Here is a 20,426-nt window from a genome sequence, read left to right on the forward strand (position 1 = left end):
GATGTCATATAGCGACTGGCCTTGTCAACGGTGATCTTGAAGTCATTTGCGCAGGCTGAGAGGGTGGACTGGAAGCCCGGATTATCGTTGCTCCGGATCATGTGCTCGCTTGTCCTTCGTGGGGAAGAAGAGAGCCTTCCAAGGTTGTTGGGTGTCTCGCTCCTGTCGCTCTCGAAGAGCCAATCTGACATTGTGTGTCTTCCCTTGGCAACCTTTGGCCTTCATGATAACAGCCTTGGGTTGCAATGCTAAGCACGCCATGTCGCCGATCCCTCCTTCCTCCACGGCTATCGGCGGTCGCGCACTGCAGGAGTGGCTTGGCGCAATGTGCCTGAGATGAGATGGACGCAACCTGGGCCAATGTCGACCGTCGATGGCTTCGGCGAAGCTGGGGTCGCGTTCGTGTTGCGGGGGATTCTTTGGCGTTGGCGTCGCCTGGATGTCTTAAATCGCGGTCCTTCTCCTGTCGTCTCACTCTGGAGATTCTCCAGGGAAAAGCAAGCGGCCAATTCGAGTGCGCAAAATGAAGGTATGTGAAGCTCAACAGTGAATCTGAATGAAACAGAAACTCAGTTGTGGCAGGTCTCAGCGTTATTGCTTTTGGGGACCATCTCCCAGGCGATTGCCGACCCCTGGAAACCACGCGAACCGAGAGGCGGCCGCGGGAAACGCTTGACATTCAACGAGACGGTGCTCGGCACAGAATTGACTCCCTCCGCGATCTCGGTGCAGTGGATTGCGACCGCGGATGACGGAGAGTATGTCTACCAGGAACAGGACGGAAGTCTCAAGATTGAGAGCATTGTGACCAACCGATCGCAGACAATTGTTCCCTCCGACAAGGTGCCTGCAGACGCGTACACCTACTGGATCAGTCCGGACTTGTCGGCTGTCTTGTGGGCCACCAACTACACGAAGCAGTATCGCCATTCCTTCTTCGCCGACTACTACATTCAAGATGTTGAGACATTGGACTCTGCCGCGCTAGTAGCCGACCAGTCTGGTGATATCCAATACGCGGAATGGAGCCCGTCGGGCGATGCTATTGCTTTCGTTCGTGGAAATAACCTGTTTGTTTGGAGGAATGGCTCTGCGACCGCGATCACGGAGGATGGCGGACCGGATTTGTTCAATGGCGTGCCGGATTGGATCTACGAGGAAGAAGTCTTGGGAGACCGTTTCGCGTTGTGGTTTTCTCCTGACGCCGAACTGCTGGCGTTCCTGACCTTCAACGAAACCGGAGTTCCGACTTACACCGTCCCATACTACATGGATAATCAGGAAATAGCGCCTCCGTACCCCCACGAGCTCGAGATTCGGTATCCTAAAGTCGGAGAGACGAACCCAACGGTCAAGCTGAACATCCTCAACTTGAGTGATAACTCACTGTCCGCAATTTCAATTGACGCGTTTGACCCGAACGAGTTGATCATCGGCGAAGTTGTTTGGGTGACGGACACACACACTGCAGTGGCTGCCAAGACGTACAATCGCGTGCAGGATCAACAGAAGTTAGTTATCGTGGACACTGCCTCTAACGAGGCCAAGATTGTTCACGAGCGTGATGGCACCGATGGCTGGTTGGAGAACTGGCTTTCGATAGCGTACGTTGGCGCCCTCGGTTCCCACAATACATCCTCGACTTACTTTGTGGATCTCTCCGACCACTCCGGATGGACGCATCTCTATCTTTTCTCTGTATCTGGTGGTGAGCCGATCGCCTTGACTGAGGGCGAATGGGAAGTCACTGAGGTCGTGAGCATTGATCACGAGCGGGAGCTGATATACTATCTCTCTACTCAGCGCCACAGCACAGAGCGCCATTTGTACTCAGTTTCGTATCGAACCTTCGAGGTTAAAGCCCTGGTTGATGACACGGTCGAGGGGTACTGGAGTGCCTCCTTCTCCTCCAAGGCGGGGTATTATATCCTATCTTACCAAGGTCCAAACGTGCCTTATCAGGAACTTTACTCGATCAACCAGACGACTCCACTCCGTACCATCACCAGCAATGCAGAACTAATCGAGAAGCTCGAGGAGTATGAATTGCCTGAGCTCAGCTGGTTCGAATTGCCTATCCCAAGTGGCGAAAAGCTCAATGTGATGCAGAGGTTGCCACCGGGCTTCTCTCCGCACAAGAAGTACCCCATACTCTTCACTCCATACGGCGGTCCAGGGGCTCAAGAAGTGAGCAAAGCGTGGCAAAGCCTCAATTTCAATGCCTACATTGCATCCGACCCCGAACTTGAGTACATCACTTGGACCGTCGATAACCGTGGAACAGCTTATAAGGGACGCCGCTTCCGTTCTTTGGTTACGGGACAATTGGGGCTCTTTGAGGCTGAGGATCAAGTCTACGCTGCAAAGCAAGCGGCGAAGAGGAAGTACGTTGATAGTGACCACATCGCGATCTGGGGCTGGAGCTTCGGGGGTTATCTGACTGGCAAGGTCCTCGAAACGGACACTGATGTTTTCACGCTGGGGCTCATTACCGCGCCGGTTTCTGACTGGCGGCTGTACGACTCGATTTACACTGAGCGGTACATGAAGACCCTCTCTGAGAACGGTGATGGGTACAACACCACTGCCATCCGCCACACCGAAGGCTTCAAGAACGTCGCGGGCGGGTTCCTGATCCAACATGGAACAGGCGACGACAATGTCCACTTCCAAAACTCCGCTGCGTTGGTGGACCTGTTGGTCGGCGATGGGGTGACGCCGGAGCAAATGCAGGTACAGTGGTTTACCGATTCAGATCACAGCATCACGTACAATGGGGGGACTGCCTTCCTCAACAGACAGCTCGCGCAGCGATTGTATGAGGAGAAGCAGCGAACTGATGAGGAGGATCAGCACCAGTGGAGCAAGAGGAGGCAGGCCTGGCTGTACGAGTAGTAGTTGTTTCTTGTGGGTAACTGCAGAGCATTAATTCATACCTTATTCTTTTCTTCCTCTTCGTCCTCGGGCTCGGGGTTGAGTAAAAGACCGAACCCGGGCTCGGCCTCGGCTTTCGGGGTTAACATAAATGGCCGTCGAGCCTCGTCGAGATCTGAGCTTCACCCTCGCATCTGTCGCGTCTAGTCTCGTGCTTTTGCGCATCTTCTCCTGCAACAATGGATGATGGCAGTGGCCGTCGCAAGCGAAGACGCCCGGCAAAGTCGTGTGAACCGTGTCGTCAGCGCAAGGTACGTTGCGATCTCAATCAGCCGTGTGGGCCGTGTTCACGCGCCAAAGCCTCCTTGACCTGCGCGTACCGGGATGAAGGAGTCTCGGGAAAAACAGCTAAGGTCCCACGTGGACCGGACGCACTTCCCCAGGCCGTGGCCCAGGCAATTGGGCGAAGCACGATGCCGACTCCGACCTCTCTCGGGGTCGGGGTCCCTAGCCCGAACGATGACCTGCAACCAGCGGTTCACGACCTCCAGGCCCGTCTCGGCAATTTGGAAGCACGGCTCTCGAGAGGTGAGTCGAGTGGAGTGCATCGCTCGACTCTTGAAAAGGACTTGCATGCCTTGACCCAAAGGGTCCAGGCAGTTGAAGACCAACTAGCCAAGGGTTCCAATGCCGTCGGGACTCGTGCGAGAGATCGGACATCTGTTGCGGCGGTACCTCCACGCTTGCGTCACTCGGCACGGAAGGTGAAATTTCTGGGACCGTCGCACTGGTGTAACAAGATGGATAAGGTAAGTCGATTGCATGTTTCGCGTCATGATCTCAGTTAACAATTTGCGATAGCTTTGCATTGCGCAACTTATGAGCAAGAAGGACATTGGGCCCCCGCTGAGAGGACAGCAGCATGATGCAGTCAACGCTGTAAAAGAGTGTCGCGACCTCCGACGCACCGTGAAGTCACAACGTTCCGTGAAGCTCGACGACCCTTTGCCAGACGTACTCAGCACTGTCCCACCTAGGGAGGAGTGTGATGAGCTGGTCGGATGTTACTTGCGGACGTTCGAACCAATTTATCGCGTCCTTCATATCCCATCGTTTTGGATGGAATATGAAGAGTTCTGGAAACAGCCTCAGTCCAACATGAACCCCTTCCTAACGAAGCTTCTGTTGATTCTCGCAATTGGCACTGTATTCCGATCCGGCCAAGGGAATCGCCCAAGAGATGAATATGACCAACTTGCCCAGAAGTGGATATACGCCGCACAGTGGTGGCTTGCGGGCCCATCGGAGGGGGCAACATGCAATATTGACGGCCTCCAAGTGTCGTGTTTGCTATTCATTTCACGCAAAGCCTGCGGCCTAGGGTCATCGCCTTGGCTCTCCGCAGGATCTTTGATGAGAATGGCGGTAGCAATGGGGTTACACCGTGATCCATCAGAGTTTCCGGGTCTCTCATGGTTTCAGTCTGAGATACGCCGGCGACTATGGGCTACGGTGCTGGAGCTGGCGCTCCAAGAATCTCTCGATTTGGGTCTGCCCTGCCTTGTGCCCGTTACCTTTGATACAAACCCGCCGTCGAATATCAACGATCCTGACTTCAGCCCGGATCTAGCGGATCCGCCCATTTTGGAACCACGTGAGAGATGTACGGATGCATCCATACAACTCTTGCTGTATGAGTCGGTCAAATTGCGCATGCAGGTTCTCGAAGTGATCAACGACTACCAGGAGCAGTCGTACCAACACGCCTTGGAACTGGGTAGGCGATTGAGAGCCGCCCACGGCAAAGTGGTGGCTTTCTTCCGCTCTGCGAAGATCGCCGAAAATGATAAATCAGGTTTAGAGCTGAATGAGTTTCACAGAAAATTTCTTGATATTCAGCTGCATAAGTCTATTCTCGCCTTGTACACGCCCTTCGTGGTACAAGCGAGAAAGGACCCGCAATTCTACTATGCACGTAAAGCGTGTCTGGAGTCTGTGACAGCGATAGCATCTCATGCGGATAGCCTCCATCTTCCGTCGCACGTATTCGACGACATATCGCGCCTGTTCATAAGCGGGAAGGGCTCTTTCAAGGGTCCCCTCAGCCTGGATGTGATAGCCACTCTTGGTCTGGAAATTGTCACTCAAATTGACGAAGAATGCCTTCCAGAGCGCGACGGGGGCCTTGTGGATAGGCTTGCCGGGACGAGCCGCGACGGTCTTATTCATACGCTGGAGCACATACTTGACCAACTTTTTCATATCATCGCGTTGGGTACTCCGAGTATGAAACGGTTCGGGCTATTAGCGGCTGTGTTGGGAGAGATTCGCGCGATGAAGGCTGGGCTAGATGTCACGCGGACGGTGTACGAGGCCGTCACACAGGCATTTAAAGATTGCCATTCGACACTACAGCAGAGCGCTATGAAGAAGACTGAAGCGGTGGACGGCTTGGCTCCTGGTGCCAATGTGCCAGGCGAATTTGACCTACCTGATCCAAGTCTCCTTGGTTTTGACGTGGATCTTGGAGTAAGTCGACGTCGCACCCCTTCATACTCATCATAGGTTGACTGAAATGGTGTCAGGACGCCATCTTTGGTATAGACTTTCAGAGTTTGTTCCCGTTTGCGGACCTCGATAACGGCTTGGGTCCAGCTCTCGGTTGAGCGATACATCGATCTGACAGTATGCTCAGCCGCGGAACGGCCACCAAGGAGGCGGACTTGAAATGCAAGTCGAAGGCACTGAATTGTCTCGCACGCGAATCAGCTTCAAGCCTAAATTGCAGCAGGTTGAAACATCCTGAAGATGTGACTGCTATCTCCCTTAGAATAGGGGCGACGTCGTCGGGATTCTGGCATCTGATCCTCCATTTCTTCGACGCGCCAGTGACGATGGAGAGAATAGATTAATACCATATGGAGTCTCTGCTGCTTCCATCTCAGCAAGGTGGGCTTCAGGAGATGCTCGACGTCGCCCTTCGGCCAAGGGGAGGACGGACTCCGACGTGAGAGATTTGTGTCCCTTTTTGGGGTCTTTTCCGGTGGATACGACGTAGCTTGCCCCAGTCGACGGTTGACTCCAGACTTCCCTTCCCGTCGGGGGCCCGATACGTCAGCCATGTCATTCTTCCTACCTTCCTTCGACAGTGAGCAATTGAGCTTGCATGCAGAAGGGGAAGCAAAGGAGAATTCGATAATGCGCAGAAATTGGAGTGCCAATTGCATCGAACTGCCCTGATATCCTGATCCCAGCGTTGGGGCAGGGGGGGAGCTCCAGCTCGGATCACATGAAAATGGCGACCACGTGGTTTTTTAGCATGTGATCCCAGGGTTCTTTCCTAAAACGGTAGTCGAGCTTCTGGAGACCAAGTATAAGACGCCACGAAGCCACAGTATTTCAGACTGAATATCAGTACAAGTCTGATAGAGCTCGCTGTTGTCCTAATCACTTCCAGAATTTAAGCAAAATGGCGATTCCTCAAGATATCACCCTGAAAACACTCAAGGGTTCATGGACATTGGTACCTGCCCTGGTTAATCTCACTGCCAGAGAGCATGATGCTGACGCTGAATAGGACAAATCTATTTCCGATGACATGGATGGTATGCTCAAGCTGGTACGCGGAACATGAAAACATCTAAGCTCTTCAACTAACGTTGCTCCAGCAAGGAGTCGGCTGGCTCACGCGCAAAGGTATCAGCGCTGCAAGGCTAACCTTGAGCTTCACCTCCACCGTCGAACCATCCCCATCCTCCGGCAGCCCTGTACTTCATCTCACGATGCGTCAAACCCTGAGTGGCGGAATCCCCGGCTCGACTGAAGAGCGCATCACCGACTGGACCGAGCGAGAACGCAGCAATCACATCTACGGCGATGTACTGTCGCGCAGCAAGCTGATTAAGGGTGTCCGTGGGGACGATGGCGCTGTGCGACCGGATCTGACAATGATGTCGAAGCCTTCAAATAACGCGATCGGCGAGGAGGTAACGAACTTCTTGCGTGGGGGAGTGCCGCACCTTGGCGAGGCGGAGAAGGACGACTTGACGGATCTCTATATCCATGACTTTGGCCGGAATGAGGCCTCGGGGTGGACGGCAGAGCAGGTTGGTGCATAGTGCAAATCTTCCCAAAGGTGAGGGGTTACTGACGGTGATCGCTCTGCAGATTTGGTGCATCGAGACCATTGACTCTCAGCCATATCTGACGCGCCGGGTTGCTGTTGTTCGTGACGACGGGTACGAGCTGGCCCGTCTGGTGTATAAGTTCAGTGGGCTGTAATTGGGTGCCTTGGTGTGCGTTGAATGTTCCTTTCCTTATCGTGCATGTTGCAGAGCAGCTATGTCATGTGTATATACTTTACAACGGCTAGACGAATCTGATTTACCACTTCGGTAGTCAAGCGTCGGCTACTCGGAATGGATGAACTCGTCAAGGCTCGCACTATCTCTGTTATCTTCGAGAGGTGGTGGAACCAGACTCCGATTTCAGAAGTCATTCGGCATTGCCCAGGTGCCCTTGACTGTGGGATCCCGCGACGATCCTCAATGCTTCATCTCCGCTGATCCGGATTGACCTTGATCTGCAAGTGTGTTCGCTGACACCATCATGGCCGCAGATTAGACAGACACCGACGGCGACCAACCAGTAACCACGTAACAGGGTAACTAACGATTCCTCAAGAAAGCAATAATGCGGCCAAAACCCTTCAAGTCAGGCGGATTCTAGAAACAGCTTGATTCAAGGCTCGTTGGCCAAAGTTCGTCACGACTGGGCGCCACAGACGTAGACGCATGCCTTGGAGGGCGTGGGTGGGGCAGGGTATTGGTTGCGAAGGTGATAGTGGGCGACTCGGTGGGAACTATCAAACTATGAAGATGCGATGGTGCACGGAGATCAGAAGGGGATGCGTCAAGTAATATCTCCGATGCGGGGAAATTGAGTTCTCGAACCAGAGGCTTGGGTATGCTCCTTCTCTTGCTTCCGACCAATGGCGTTGACGTGCAGAGTGTGTGGTCGAGGGAGGTGATCAGCGCGCGGTGGTTGGGGGATCGCGATTTCCGATGTCCTCAATGCCATGGCACAATCGGCTCTCCAGTGCCACGGGTCGGAAAGTCTCGCGAGAACACAGGAGAAGGGTTCGGGACAGCCAGTGAGACGAGGAGGGTCAGGAACATGCAGCAGCGATGGGTCGCGGATGAGGTGAAGACATGGTGAGGGAATAAGCAATGCACAGCTGAGGAGAATCACATGAATCTCCAGGAGGTTAAATCGCTCGTCTCCAGGAAGTGTGGCGATCAATGCTTTGAGACAGAAGCCTACCGTGGATGAGAAAGTCCATACCAGCGCACGCTTGGCTTTGAAACAACATGTGTCTCGAACCAGCCGCACGCAAAGTCAGATTCATTGCATTGCGAATACGTCAATGAGTCAGGTTCAAACTCTGATTGCCTCCGCGGTGTCGGCTGAGCATATGCCCTCCCACGGGGATTCCATCCAGTACCTGGCCGCCCGCGTCACCAGAACCCGTGCAAAAGCACGCCACGGTGGATGAGAAGATTGGAAGGATCATGATACCGACCCAGACTTTGAAAGGCTGCGAATCAAGGAGGCTGCAGGAGAAATCTACGGATTGTACGTGAGGACTACGAGTCAGCAGTGTTCGACTTCGAGCGACGCTGTCATCGACGGCGCTATCGATATTCTAGCTTCTCCTGTGTAGTGGTATGATTCTCGCTTGCGAGAAGCCAGGCACCATGCTCGTCCCCAATCAAATCTCACACATCTGCCAGCGGGTCACAACCCTGAGTCTTCAACAGTGAAATGCGAGAGGTCCCGGGTTCCCGGTTCGAGCCTTTTTTTTTTTTTTTTTGGGACCTCTTGCTCCCTCTTGTTTGTATCTTCGAAGCCAATTTCATTTCTTTTCTTCTCTTTATTTGGCCGTCGATAAAATATCTACAACTGCCTGGCTGCATTTTTTAGTGTCTGGAAGGGCGATCCCCTCGTGGTCGAGAAGGCACTATCGGATCCTCGGCTTCGCCATGTGAGCGGAGTGGAGGAGCGAGAGGAGCTGCCGATCAAAGCGATACGCTAGCCATGACGGGAAGTACTTCCGACGAGACGAGGCACGATTCAAAAGGGGAGCAGAGACAGCAGAGCATGGTGACCGTTGACCAGACCGTTGACCAGAACCAGAGAGTCTGAAACAATGAGGCGACAGACGAAGGGAGGAGCAAGTCTGGGTGCGGGGATAGGCAGCCAGTGGCCCGGAATAGGACTCCGATGCACTGCACTCCCAATGAGAAACTGCGAGCCTGCGCTTCCGAGTGCAAACGCTGGGTTCGCTGACTGATTTGAGGAGGGTTCCACGGCGCTGGAGCCAGAGTCTTGCCTCATACGTCATGATCTCAATTTAGGGCCAAGATTGCAAGGTTGCTAAGGTGCTAAGTATATACATGAAGGGAACAATTCTGATGCGGTCCAGCTACATCGTCTGGTAAATAGGCGGAGCCAGCGGTTGCGCGTAGTCCTCCTGGAAATATGAATGTGAGGGTGGGTAGACGTCTGTGGGCGACGGGGTCTGGTAGTCCAGAGGCCACGGGACTATTTGAGCCCCGTCCAGTAGCGGAGGCATCAGCTGCTGTTTGCCATGCGGGGGTAAGAAGTGTGGCGCTGGGTATCCCATGTAGTCCCCTGGATGGTCAACGAGTGAGAGCGGACTTAGCTCCGCGAGCTCCGCGCACGAACCGAAGGGTCCTTGTGGCGGATATGGTGCGGGAACCGTGTTCGTCATGGGAACTGATGTGACGCCAGGGGTGCAGAAGTATATCGTGTGACTTGCATCGTTCGGCCCACGTTTGGAGTCGTCCATGCCGTAGAATGCTGGGGTGATAGGTGGCGACGGTGCCATGACTGGCCCGAAGAGAGGCTCCTCGTGGGCTGGACTCGAGGGAAGGACGTATTGTCCGGCTGGGGAGGTCGATATCTCGGGGTTCGAGGCGTGCGAGGCCTCACTGCGCACCTCGGAGGAGTCGTTTTCTTGTCCCGTCCGCAGGATGGGATGTGATTGCATGCCGTGAAATGTGCCTGGGAGAGACGACTGGGCCTCTGAGAGGCGCTTCTGCTCGTTCTTCTTTGCGCCCGAGAGGCGTCTGCTGCCGTCGTACTTCTTGCGCGAGGGCTTGGTGATGTGCCACTTTTTTAACCGGCTGCGAAGCTGTGACTCACTGGGGGAGTTTAGTAGCCGCCAATGCAGTTGTTATGGAAGGAGGTGGTACCTGGGATGGAAGTCGGGGGTCTGGACGAGCTTGATGACCTGCTTGAGCGGCCACTCCTCGTCCTTGTACAGCTTTGTGATGAGCATGCGCTTGGTTTCCCAGATGTCGGGAGAGATGGCGCTCTTCATTGTGTGTGTGTGTGTATGACTGATGAGTGATGAGTGGTCTGATGTATGGACTGGTATGAACATTGGCTTGAGGGAAGAGAAGACCTTCAGCTCCCATCGTTCATATAAGTAAATGATCTGAGCTGCCCACCGAGGTGTCGCCATCAAGCTCACCCAACAGCCTTATCCGGCCCACGCAAAATAGCGCAGGTCCAGCGACTCTGCAGCGTGTCGGCACTGCACATCTGCCGCGACGCCCAACACGTGTCGCCTGATTCCGAGTCAAATTGTGTGGCGACGGGGCAGTTCCATGGTCCAACCTGGCTCGTTGCTCCCGATTCGGCATAAGCATCGAACTCTGGGTTGACCCAGTTGATCATGGGCAGGCCTCTAGCACCGAAGCGGAATAGAGACCGATGCGATGGGCTCCGCTCTGGGCCTGCTGGAGCACTTTGCGTATATCCTCTTTTGGGCCTATTGACCTGCCTAAACGGGGCTACGGCATGTTCATCAGCCAACTTTATCACGGCCAGATGTTTCCATGGTGGAGATTGCGCACAAGGTTCCTAGAATTTGTCACCGGACTACTGGAATAGACATGTTCTTTGGGCTTCGAGACTTTACTGGTACAGGTACAGCGAGGTTGATACGCGAGTCAGCGGCATGCGAGACGGCTCGTCAAGACAAGCTCTGCAGATTAACCAAGTCATAGTAATGCCCCCTCCTCCGCAGCAGCTCGCCATGGGTGCCCGACTCGGCGACGCGCCCGTTGGCCAGCACGAAGATCATGTCTGCGCGCTGGATCGTGCTGAGCCGGTGGGCCACGGCCAGCGTCGTGCGCCCGCGTGCTGCGGTGTCCAGCGCCGCCTGCACGATCTTCTCGGACTCCGAGTCCAGCGCCGATGTCGCCTCGTCCAGCAGCAGGATCCGGGGATCGCGCAGCAGCGCCCGTGCGATGGCGATGCGCTGCTTCTGCCCGCCCGAGAGCATGCCTCCTTTGCTGCCGACGTCCGTGTTGAAGCCGTTTCTACACTGTGAGCACGGCCGCCTGTGACGGGGAGAGGGAGACAGGAGGAGAGAGACTTACGGTAAGGAAATGATAAAATCGTAGATGTTCGCGTCCTGGCATGCGGCGATGATGGCCGCCTCGCTCACCTCGCCGTCCTCCATCCCCAGCAGGATATTCTCCCGGATCGTCCCCTGGAACAGCGCCGGCTCCTGCCCGACATAGGCCAGCTTGCGCCGATACGCCTGCAGATCCAGCTGCGTGATGTCCCGGCCATCTACGTAGATCGTTCCCGCGACGGGGTTGTAGAAGCGCTCCAGCAGCGCGATGGTCGTGCTCTTGCCGCAGCCACTGGCGCCCACGAACGCGATAAACTGGCCCGGCTGGATGCTGAAGCTCAGCCCCTGCAGCACGGGCTGCTGGATGCGCGTGGGATAGCGGAAGTAGACGTTGCGGAACTCGATGGCGCCGCGCAACGAGCGCACCACTTCGCCCCCCGCGCGCCCGTGGATCTTGGGCTTGCGCGTGTACAGCGCCTTGAGCTCGCCCGCGGCGTACTTGGCCTTGCTCATCCCGGGCGCGTAGGAGAAGACGCTACCGGCGGCCTGGGCGCCGAAGATGACCTCGCTGAAGCACACGTAGAACCTGAAGATCGAGTACTCGTGGTGGCCTAGGAGCATGCCGCCGTACCAGAAGCCGAGGGCCATGCAGAAGAACTGCAGCGCCTCGGAGCAGGCGTACAGGTATGACGAGCGCAGGATCGACGGGATGTCCGAGCGCACCTGCTGCTGCAGCTGGGTCCGGTACGAGTTGAGGATGACCTGCTCCATCGTGAGCGAGACGACCGTCCGGATGGCCGTCACGGCCTCGCTGACCTCGCTGGCGGACTTTTGGTAGACCGTGCGGCCGCGCGCCTGGAAGCGACTGAGGATCCACGTCCTCAGAAAGCCGCTCAGCAGCAGCAGCGGCACGGCAGAGCTGCACACCAGCGCGAGCTTCCAGCCCAGGACCATGGCGACCGTCAGCGAGCCGAAGAGGTTGACCGTCACGATGAGCAGCGTCCCGAGCGTGGAGCCGCTGATCCCCGCGAGATTCTTGATGTCTGTCGCGAGGACCGTCGTCAGCGCCCCCGTGGTGTTCTTGTCTTCGTCGAAGAACGAGATATCCTGGCCCAGGAGGACCCGGAACGTCCGACTGCGTGCGCGCCGGATGAGCTTCTCGGCGCTGAATGCGAAGAGGACGCCCTGTGTGCCGAACAGGGCCATCGTCACCAGGCCCGTCATCAGGAACATGGACGCCCAGAAGTTCGTCTCGCTCCGGAGCTTGTCGGGCTGGCTGAGGGGGGTGGAGATCGAATTGACGGCTTTGGCGAGCAGGACGGACTGTGCGGGCTGGACGCCGCCAGCGAAGAGCGAGAGGATCAGTCCGACGCCCATGATGAGCCTCTCGGGCCGGTTGAAGCTGGCGATGAATCGGATCAGCGTCCACAGTGAGAAGCGCTTTCGTTTCCGGGCATTCGTGGCGGCTTCGAGGGCTGGCACGGTGGCCGTACTGGCGCGCTTCCACATCGTCAACGGCGAGTATAGAGAGTCGGCGATGAAGTATTCAAAGTCGTCGTCCTCGTCAAACCACAGCGTTGTCAGAGTCTCTTTGTCGTGCGCATCGCCGTGGTCCTCCTCTTTGATGCTTTGCGCCTGCACTAGGCTGGCGTAGACCCCCTGCCTCTGCAGCAGCTGGCTGTGCGTCCCCTGCTCTGCGATCTTGCCACCCATCATGACGACGATATTATGCGCAGCCTTGATCGTCGACAGTCGGTGCGCAATGACAATCGTCGTGCGCCCCTCCGCCGCGCGATCCAGCGCCGCCTGCACCAGTCCCTCCGACTTTGTATCCAGCGCAGACGTCGCCTCGTCGAGCAGCAGGATCTTCGGCTCCTTGACGATCGCCCGGGCAATCGCAATCCGCTGCTTCTGGCCGCCGGACAGGGCCAGCGACCCGATATTCGTCTCGTAGCCGTCCGGCAGCGCCGTGACGAAGTCGTGCGCGTCGGCAATCCGCGCCGCCTTGACGATGCGGTGCCGGATTTGAGACTCGGGCTCGTTCGCGAAGTCGGACCCGATGAGCCCGTACTTGATATTCTCGTAGATCGTCGCCGTGAAGAGCTGCGGCTCCTGCGAGACCAGCGAGATCTGCTGCCGCAGCCACTGGAGATTGAGATGCTCGATGTCGTGCCCGTCGAGGAGGACGGTGCCTCCGACGGGGTTGTAGAAGCGTTCCAGCAGTCCGATGATGGTGCTCTTCCCGGACCCCGAGGGCCCGACGAATGCGGTGGTCTTGCCGGCTGGAATGTGAAGATTGAACTTGTCCATGACGATGACCTCTGGCCGCGAGGGATAGGCGTGTCGGATGTTCCTGAATTCCAGCGTCCCCTTGACGGAGGGGAGTCTCCTCCCCTCGCTAGACAGCGGGTTGAGCGGCGACTGTCGATCGATCGTGCCCAGGATCTTGGTTGCCGCTGCCACGGCGTCGGAGAAGGCCTGGATATTCGGCGCGACGTTTCCCAGGCTGTAGGAGCCGAGGATAATGGCCATCATGATGGTCAGGATATCCCCCGGCTGGACGTTCCCCGGATCCTCCACCAGGAATCGCGAGCCCATCCACAGCCCGAGGCCGTAGTTCAGGTACATAATCCCCAGGATGCACCCGATCATCACGGCAAATGTCATCTGCGTTCGTCGTCCAAATCGCTCCGCCTCGCGGAGAAAGCCGTCGTACTTGACGGCGAGGGCCTCCTGCGCGCCGAACGCGACGACCGTGCGGATCGAGTTGAGGACGTTGTCTGCGATGCTCCCGCCCTTGCCGTAGCACTCGATCGACTTTTTGCTGTAGATGACGGAGACGGTCGACCCGGTGCCCATGATGAGGAGGAGGGCGCCGAGCGTCGACGTCGAGATGAGGGCGAGCTTCCAGTACTTGATGAAGGCGATGACGAACGCGGTGACGAAGCTGGAGAGCCCCGTCAAGACGAGACTCGCCTTCTCGGAGATGCCGTCCTGGATGAGGTGCATGTCGCCGGAGATGCGGGTGGTGATCTCGCCGGCGCCCAGGGAGTCGAAGAAGGCGATGTTCTGCTGCAGGATGGCCTGCAGGTAGCGCACGCGGATTTTCTGCGTGACGGAGTTGCCGGTGTGCACGAAGGCGAAGGTCGCGAAGCCGATGGTCAGGAACTCGCCGATGCCCAGGTAGATGAAGTAGAGGACGTTCTTCTTGAGCACGCTGTAGAACTCGTCGTAGCTGATTGCGTACGCGGCGACCTCACGGAACGTCGACGTGATGTTGCCGAAGAAGACCTGCTGTCTGTCAGTCGCCCATCATCCGGGATCGATATTCGATCTTTCTTTCTCACGGTAAATAACGGGAGCGCAGCGCCGCCCCCGATCGCACAGAGCGTGCCTATCGCCAGCAACACGCAGTCCCATCCGCTCGCATAGCGGTAGATCTGGAAGTAGCCGACCTTGGGCGTGGGCATCTGGATCTGCTGCTCGAGGATGTCCTTCTGCATGTCGGAGAGGAACAGGAGCGAGCGCCGGGTCACCCGCAGCGACTCCATGGGAATTTCCTCCCTCTCCTCCGTCCCGAAGGCCATGCTGTGCTGACGCGGGCGACGACCCATGGCGGCGCATCGGGCGATTGACGATTGGCGATGCTGATGCGAGTGGAATCACAGTGGAATCACAGCGCTATCACAGTGCTGGGTGCATGATCTGGGGCTGACTGCAGCAAGGTTGCACAGCGATTACAGAGTCGTACTGCTTGATGGCGTCGAGATAGCCCTGTGGGGGCAACCGCAACGCAGACGATGGCAAGCCCTCGAGTCTGACTGACACTTGCCCCGCGCTGAATGCCGAAGGACCCTGTGACTGCGACCGACGCAAAGCCGACCAGGCGTGGAGGTGAAACGGCGACGAGAGACCCTGGGTTCCTGCTCGGCTGTGAGGGCATCGCTGTTTGAACTTGGCAGCCCCTGTGTCTCGCGATGCATCAGGAGGAGGGATGTGAAACGCAGGGCCACCGGCAGCTGGCGTGAATGCCACGATTGCCTAGGTTGCGAGCCCCCTGCGCCGGAATTTTCACAGACTGTGAAGATCGACATCACCTCAGGGTTCGTCTAGTCGAGTCGATTCCGTCCTAGTCGCTCCGTGGCTCGGCCCCTGAACTTCGCCCATCTGGCAAGCTCTGCGACCAGGCGTCGACTCCACCGCGATCGTCGTCTTCTCCGAGAAATAAGCTTGTTGGCCGCCAATCGCCCCGAGTTCCCGCCCATGTGAACAGCGTGCCTTATCGCAATCATCCCAGAGGTGCTTCACACGGTTGCGAGCGTAACCTCCTCTTGCGACATCGCGCCATGAGTCTGAATCGAGCTTCCGACCAGAGAATGCTTTGGTTCTCCCTCGTGGTTCGCTCACTGGTGCAGGATCGACTCTGTGCCAACCAAACTCGGGTCGCGGATCGTCAGGGAGGATCGCAGGGATTTCACCTGCCTCCAAAAAAGGAGTCTCAGGAAACTCCTCAGTCCGGCCCCTCAGTCCGTCGCAGGCATTGTGGATCTCGCCGAGCCTCCGCAGCAAGCCTACAGGGAACAAGATCGCCGGCACTGGGTCCTCCTGGGGCGTCGTGAATGGTGACTTGCTGACCCGTAAGGAACAGGCTAGAGACTGATGCCCGCAGCAGGTGCGTGGAGACCTGCTTGTATCTCCCCGTCAGTCTCCTGATATGTTGGGCCGTGGCGGGCTCTTGGTTCGTGCAGCCCAGCCGTTGCGTTGTGATCTTGTAAGACTCAGCGGGGCACTGATTGATTGAACTACTGCGCTAAGAAACCGAAGGAAGAGCAAATCTCGTCAAAAGTAACATTGCTATCATCACATTTCGCCCCCATCGCGGCTGAATCTGGGATCCAAACCCCGGCCACAGGATGCACCGGCTCTTCACCTCTTCACGGCGGCCAGCTCTTCAAGACGAACGAAGGAAGCTCCTGGAACTCCTTTCGCCATCACAGCCCCTTCTTCTGCGTCGACAGCACCCGCGACGCCTGCGTATACAGCTTCGGCGCCTGCGCCTTGTACGTCGTCAGATAGAACGAGATAAACAGCAGCAGATACGAGCTGATGATGAACACCCCGAATCCCGCCGCGTACTCCTCGCCCTGGCAGCTGCCCGCGTTCGGCGCCCAGGGGAAATACGTCGAGGCAAAGTACGTGTACGATGCGAAGTAGATGAAGCCTGCACGCGTGGGTCAGTGATCGCCACGATTTCATGTCTTGGAGTTCTGGCGTACCAATGTCGATTACGAACTGGAGGATCTGGAGGATCGTAATATACTGCTTCCACCAGATGCGGATACCCCGCGCGCTCTGGAAGTAGTACCAGTACATGACCACATGCACCGTCAGGTTCAGCGTGATCGGGACCCAGGAGACGGACGTGCGGCCCACGAGCTCGACGTAGCACAGCAGCGCCGTGGCGCCGTGGTGGTAGGTGTGCAGGAACGTCAGCGGCTTCTTCTTGAGGACGAGGAAGACAGTGTCGAGGAGCTCGAGGTACTTGGTCAAGTAGTTCAGCTGATTCTGTCTGTCAGTCCAATTTCCGCATCCGGGGTGGATCGAGACGCACGTAGTAGAGCACAACCAGCTCGTCGGTCCAGCCGCCGCGCGCATCGCAGATGGCCACAAACACGCCGTCGCTCCAAAGGGTCGGGAGGACCTGCTCGAGGAACAAAGCCAGCAGTCCACCGCTGATAAGCGTGAGGACAAAGTTGTGGATGATGAACGGCGTCTGCAGCTTGAAGGCCGGGACGCTCTTCATGATCTGACGGCCGCCGAATATCACCACGTAGTATGTCAGGAGCGACACGGCCGTGCCCTCCAGCGTCGTCATGGGAGTCACCCCGGGGACGACCTGGAAGTCCGCGGGCGACTTCCCTGTCACGGCTGTGAAGCCCTTGCTGAAGTATGGCCAGAGGTACACCCCGAACGGGCGATCAAGCGTTGGGATTGCCATGATGAGTGGATGAAGGGGTACGGAGCTGGGGAAAACGCCAGAGAACAGAGCGTGAGGCCGTATAAATGACAGACATCCACGACAATGCCCGTTCACGGTCAAAAGGTCTCTTTATCTACCGAGTACCGGTACGCCCGGTCTATACGAAGTCACTCAAACACTGCTTGAAACTGGGGTAATTGCCAAACTGCCGGTCGAATCAGCAAGGGGTCTGTGATGCGCAATAATCACGGAACCGCACCAGGCCTGGCCATGTGCGAGTCACTAGCGAAACAACGGTAGTACATTGAGAGACCATGTGCCGGCCAAATTTTGGTTTTATTTTTTTATTTTTATTTTTTTTTTCGGTTCCGTGAAGAGCAGCTTGTTTCGAATGATGGAGACAACTTGATTCACCTCGCGGTGACGCCCAACTGCACGCCGAGGCTAGTGCAGCCCTAGCCGTGTCGACGGAGAGGGGGTCCAGCGCGGTGTTCCCTGCCTCTTCTGGGTGGCAATCTGGAGATTCACTATTACCCGATGTTACTATCCGTCTGGCGACGGGATTTACTCAGGAGGAGTCAAATCTACTCGGAAGTAAGGTGAATTCTGCAGAACAGCAGCTTGACTAGGGCCTGCCTGAGCCGAGACGCAGATCGTCCCACGTCGCCTGAAATATCCGACTCGAAGCACGGAACTATCTCCAGAGTGGGCCGAGGAATTGTGACCCCTGTTCACGCTACCGTGTTCCTCTCCCGCAGGTCGACTTTCAGGTCTGGCAGCTCCCAGAATGCGTAGCATCGGCTATCGCGGGTCCAGTCCTTGACGCGCCCGACGTACGCCCCGTCGAAGTCGACGAAAAACGAGCCCAGCGCCAGAAGAAGCATTTGTTGGGCGAAACTGGCGTCGTTAGGGTTGCACCGTGAAAAACAGGGGTTGAGATAAGAAACTCACTATTTGGCAATGCAGGAGCGGCTGCCTATCAGGAACGGCTGGACGGCCTCCTTCTTGTCTGTCGAGTCTGGATTGATCCATCTTTCCGGGTAGAACCTGGACGGGTCGTTGAAGTACTCGGGATTGTGGTGCAGGGCGTACAGCGAGGTGCAGATTTCCACCTATCAAGACATGGTCAATCAGTGAAGCTCCGAGGATGACCACAGTCAATGCAACCTACTCCGGCAGGGACGTAGACACCGTCAACGTAGGCTCCAGGAGACACCCGGGGGCCCCCGAGCGGCACAGGGGGGTAGATCCTGAGTGTCTCGGTGATCACCGCATTCAACCAGGGGAGTTTCTGCAGGACCTCGAGCGAGACCTCGTCCGAGGACTTGAATGCCGTCCGCAGCTCGGACTGCAGACTCTCGTGGACCTCCGGGTGCGACAGGGTGAGATAGATTGCGGCACAGATGGCGTGCGAGGTCGTATGGAATCCTGCCAGCATGATGGCCGAGAAGTTTTCTGCAATTTCCGCTTCTGGCAGCTGGCTGGACTCTGCTCGTTCGAGGACCTCGACCATGATGTCCCGTCGAGTATGCGTGGCCTTTAATTGTCTGCAGATATGAGCTATATCCCGAAGCCCTAAAGGGAGGGGGGGGGTGGGACTCACTCGTGAATCAGGCGCATCCTCGCCTCCTCGCTCCTCTGACGGATTCCTTTGCGCAGAATCTGGCGCAGCATCCATTTGATGAGAGTTGGGACCCCAGAGCCTTGGAATTGGTCTCGGATCGTAGCCCAGTAGAAAATGCGCGGCAGCTGCTCCGTCCAGAAGAATGGCCGACCTACGAAGATTAGATACCACGCCCCTTCTCTGTAGAGACAAGCTTACCTCGCTCAATACATCCCAGCGACTTCCCGAGCAGAACTTCAGACACCATATCAACCGCCAGCGAATAGTATAGGTCGTTCAGAGAAACCGCCGAGCTGCGCTCCATGCGCTGCTTCACGAGCGCGTGGAACCGAGAAATGCAGCCCTTGATCACCGACTCGTGGGCTTGCATGCACCCCGGGCTGAGCGAGGGACTGAAGAGCTTGCGCACGGAGGCATGGTAGTAGGGATCCGTCGCGGTGAAGATGTTGCGCTTCGAGATGGCGCGGTAGAAGCCGGTCTTCAGGAACGTATTGCTCTTGCCCAGGCCGGCGCCGTAGATATTTCGAAGGGATTTGATTGTATTCGTCGAGAGTTGTCCGGGCGCGAATCGAACGATTTTCCCTAGGGGACTCAGTTACTATACGGAGGGGGACTGGGGGGGGGGGAGGCCGTTCTTACCGTAATTTCTATGCAGCGCCTTGAACTTGTAGGCGCTGCTTCCAGAGAGAAAGCCTAACTTGGTATCAATCTGACCTGTCAGTGCGGCTGTCACATCCAGGGGCCATCGATATACGTACTCCAAACAGATAACGCCCAATGAGGGGCCCCGGGACGCCTTTGATAACAGGCCCTGTGGGAAGCAATTGCAGGCAGAAGATCAGAGCTGCCGGAATCTGCGCTCTTAGCACCGGCACGAACTTGTGGAACAGGCCAGCATACCAAGACGAAACTGAGGGCCGAGATCCAAAACCCCAGGGCTTCATTGAGGTTGGTCAGAGAGAGGGCGTGCGGCACAGCCATGGAGAGCGACATTTTGCGAGCAATCTCGGGCGTAACAGCAACGGACACTCGCACGACGAGACCGTCCAAGAAAGGGTTATATACCGGATCGACGACGCCTCGTGCGACCGTGGAGGTTTGCTCGGCGCACAGGTCTGATCAGGATCGGCCCCAATGATCCTGTTCCATACGGTCCATACCACCTGTGACGACGACCAAGCCCATTGCCGAAACGGGAACAGGGCCGGAGACAACTTGACTGCCGATTACAGGTCGAGCCAAGCTGGCCGGGGTGATTTCGATCTGCAGAAAGGACGCCGAAAGGTGGCCCAGGGCAGATCGAAGGGCCCAATTTTCAGATGGGCGCCAGCCGAGGGAGGAACGCCTGGTGAAACAACGACGCTTCATTCGTGTGTGATCACAGTGGGGCAGACAGTCAATGTTTCTGTGATCATTTTTTGGATTGAATATTATTATTATTATTTTCTTGTCTGACTTTCTTTTTTGGCCGGAGAACGAGATCGCTGTTACAACCACTG

At 56.7% G+C, this 20,426-nt stretch overlaps 8 protein-coding genes across 8 annotated transcripts; 3 read left to right on the forward strand and 5 right to left on the reverse strand.

Annotated features, from left to right (window-relative positions):
* Positions 1 to 24: 24 nt before the first annotated feature.
* On the forward strand, positions 25 to 2,951 carry dppIV (prolyl dipeptidyl peptidase DppIV). The gene is made up of 2 exons (XM_071030534.1): positions 25 to 529; positions 583 to 2,951. The coding sequence occupies exons 1-2, from the start codon at positions 524 to 526 to the stop codon at positions 2,893 to 2,895; spliced, it is 2,319 nt and encodes a 772-aa protein (XP_070880866.1). The 5' UTR covers positions 25 to 523; the 3' UTR covers positions 2,896 to 2,951.
* Positions 2,952 to 2,999: 48 nt separating this feature from the next.
* BJX67DRAFT_317864 (Zn(II)2Cys6 transcription factor) lies at positions 3,000 to 5,596 on the forward strand. The gene is made up of 3 exons (XM_071027262.1): positions 3,000 to 3,683; positions 3,736 to 5,403; positions 5,460 to 5,596. The coding sequence occupies exons 1-3, from the start codon at positions 3,114 to 3,116 to the stop codon at positions 5,538 to 5,540; spliced, it is 2,319 nt and encodes a 772-aa protein (XP_070880867.1). The 5' UTR covers positions 3,000 to 3,113; the 3' UTR covers positions 5,541 to 5,596.
* Positions 5,546 to 6,378, reverse strand: BJX67DRAFT_317904 (uncharacterized protein). Its single transcript, XM_071027263.1, has one exon. The coding sequence runs from the start codon at positions 6,099 to 6,101 to the stop codon at positions 5,652 to 5,654; it is 450 nt and encodes a 149-aa protein (XP_070880868.1). The 5' UTR covers positions 6,102 to 6,378; the 3' UTR covers positions 5,546 to 5,651.
* On the forward strand, positions 6,344 to 7,155 carry BJX67DRAFT_386132 (uncharacterized protein; the record flags this gene model as incomplete). The annotated part of the gene is made up of 4 exons (XM_071034007.1): positions 6,344 to 6,397; positions 6,452 to 6,493; positions 6,543 to 6,980; positions 7,042 to 7,155. The coding sequence occupies 4 exons, from the start codon at positions 6,344 to 6,346 to the stop codon at positions 7,153 to 7,155; spliced, it is 648 nt and encodes a 215-aa protein (XP_070880869.1).
* A 2,203-nt stretch (positions 7,156 to 9,358) lies between these two features.
* BJX67DRAFT_386133 (Clr5 domain-containing protein) lies at positions 9,359 to 10,279 on the reverse strand (the record flags this gene model as incomplete). Its single annotated transcript, XM_071034008.1, has 2 exons — positions 9,359 to 10,100; positions 10,152 to 10,279. 2 exons carry the CDS (start codon positions 10,277 to 10,279, stop codon positions 9,359 to 9,361), a joined length of 870 nt encoding a protein of 289 aa, XP_070880870.1.
* A 657-nt stretch (positions 10,280 to 10,936) lies between these two features.
* BJX67DRAFT_375666 (putative ABC multidrug transporter) lies at positions 10,937 to 14,826 on the reverse strand (the record flags this gene model as incomplete). Its single annotated transcript, XM_071031728.1, has 3 exons — positions 10,937 to 11,285; positions 11,346 to 14,614; positions 14,671 to 14,826. 3 exons carry the CDS (start codon positions 14,824 to 14,826, stop codon positions 10,937 to 10,939), a joined length of 3,774 nt encoding a protein of 1,257 aa, XP_070880871.1.
* Positions 14,827 to 16,314: 1,488 nt separating this feature from the next.
* BJX67DRAFT_386135 (elongation of very long chain fatty acids protein) lies at positions 16,315 to 17,321 on the reverse strand (the record flags this gene model as incomplete). Its single annotated transcript, XM_071034009.1, has 3 exons — positions 16,315 to 16,544; positions 16,600 to 16,882; positions 16,935 to 17,321. 3 exons carry the CDS (start codon positions 17,319 to 17,321, stop codon positions 16,315 to 16,317), a joined length of 900 nt encoding a protein of 299 aa, XP_070880872.1.
* Positions 17,322 to 17,897: 576 nt separating this feature from the next.
* BJX67DRAFT_391683 (cytochrome P450) lies at positions 17,898 to 19,927 on the reverse strand. The gene is made up of 8 exons (XM_071034829.1): positions 19,828 to 19,927; positions 19,686 to 19,781; positions 19,567 to 19,636; positions 19,126 to 19,509; positions 18,907 to 19,078; positions 18,475 to 18,850; positions 18,255 to 18,415; positions 17,898 to 18,200 (listed from the first exon to the last, which is right to left on the reverse strand). The coding sequence occupies exons 1-8, from the start codon at positions 19,918 to 19,920 to the stop codon at positions 18,035 to 18,037; spliced, it is 1,518 nt and encodes a 505-aa protein (XP_070880873.1). The 5' UTR covers positions 19,921 to 19,927; the 3' UTR covers positions 17,898 to 18,034.
* Positions 19,928 to 20,426: the final 499 nt, after the last annotated feature.

Source organism: Aspergillus lucknowensis (genome assembly GCF_044049455.1).
Source record: "Aspergillus lucknowensis strain CBS 449.75 chromosome Unknown BJX67scaffold_78, whole genome shotgun sequence".
In the NCBI taxonomy this organism is placed as follows: domain Eukaryota; kingdom Fungi; phylum Ascomycota; class Eurotiomycetes; order Eurotiales; family Aspergillaceae; genus Aspergillus; species Aspergillus lucknowensis.

Excerpts from the sequence above, each read along its gene's own strand:
- BJX67DRAFT_317864 (XM_071027262.1), top strand. The coding sequence starts at position 3,114 with ATGGATGATGGCAGTGGCCGTCGCAAGCGAAGACGCCCGGCAAAGTCG. Across the intron at positions 3,684-3,735 it reads GGTGTAACAAGATGGATAAG|CTTTGCATTGCGCAACTTAT; the intron begins GTAAGTCGATTG and ends AATTTGCGATAG. Across the intron at positions 5,404-5,459 it reads GTTTTGACGTGGATCTTGGA|GACGCCATCTTTGGTATAGA; the intron begins GTAAGTCGACGT and ends AAATGGTGTCAG.
- BJX67DRAFT_317904 (XM_071027263.1), bottom strand. The coding sequence starts at position 6,101 with ATGCAATTGGCACTCCAATTTCTGCGCATTATCGAATTCTCCTTTGCT.
- BJX67DRAFT_391683 (XM_071034829.1), bottom strand. The coding sequence starts at position 19,920 with ATGTCGCTCTCCATGGCTGTGCCGCACGCCCTCTCTCTGACCAACCTC. Across the intron at positions 19,637-19,685 it reads TTGGGCGTTATCTGTTTGGA|ATTGATACCAAGTTAGGCTT; the intron begins GTACGTATATCG and ends CTGACAGGTCAG. Across the intron at positions 19,510-19,566 it reads GGCGCTGCATAGAAATTACG|GGAAAATCGTTCGATTCGCG; the intron begins GTAAGAACGGCC and ends TGAGTCCCCTAG.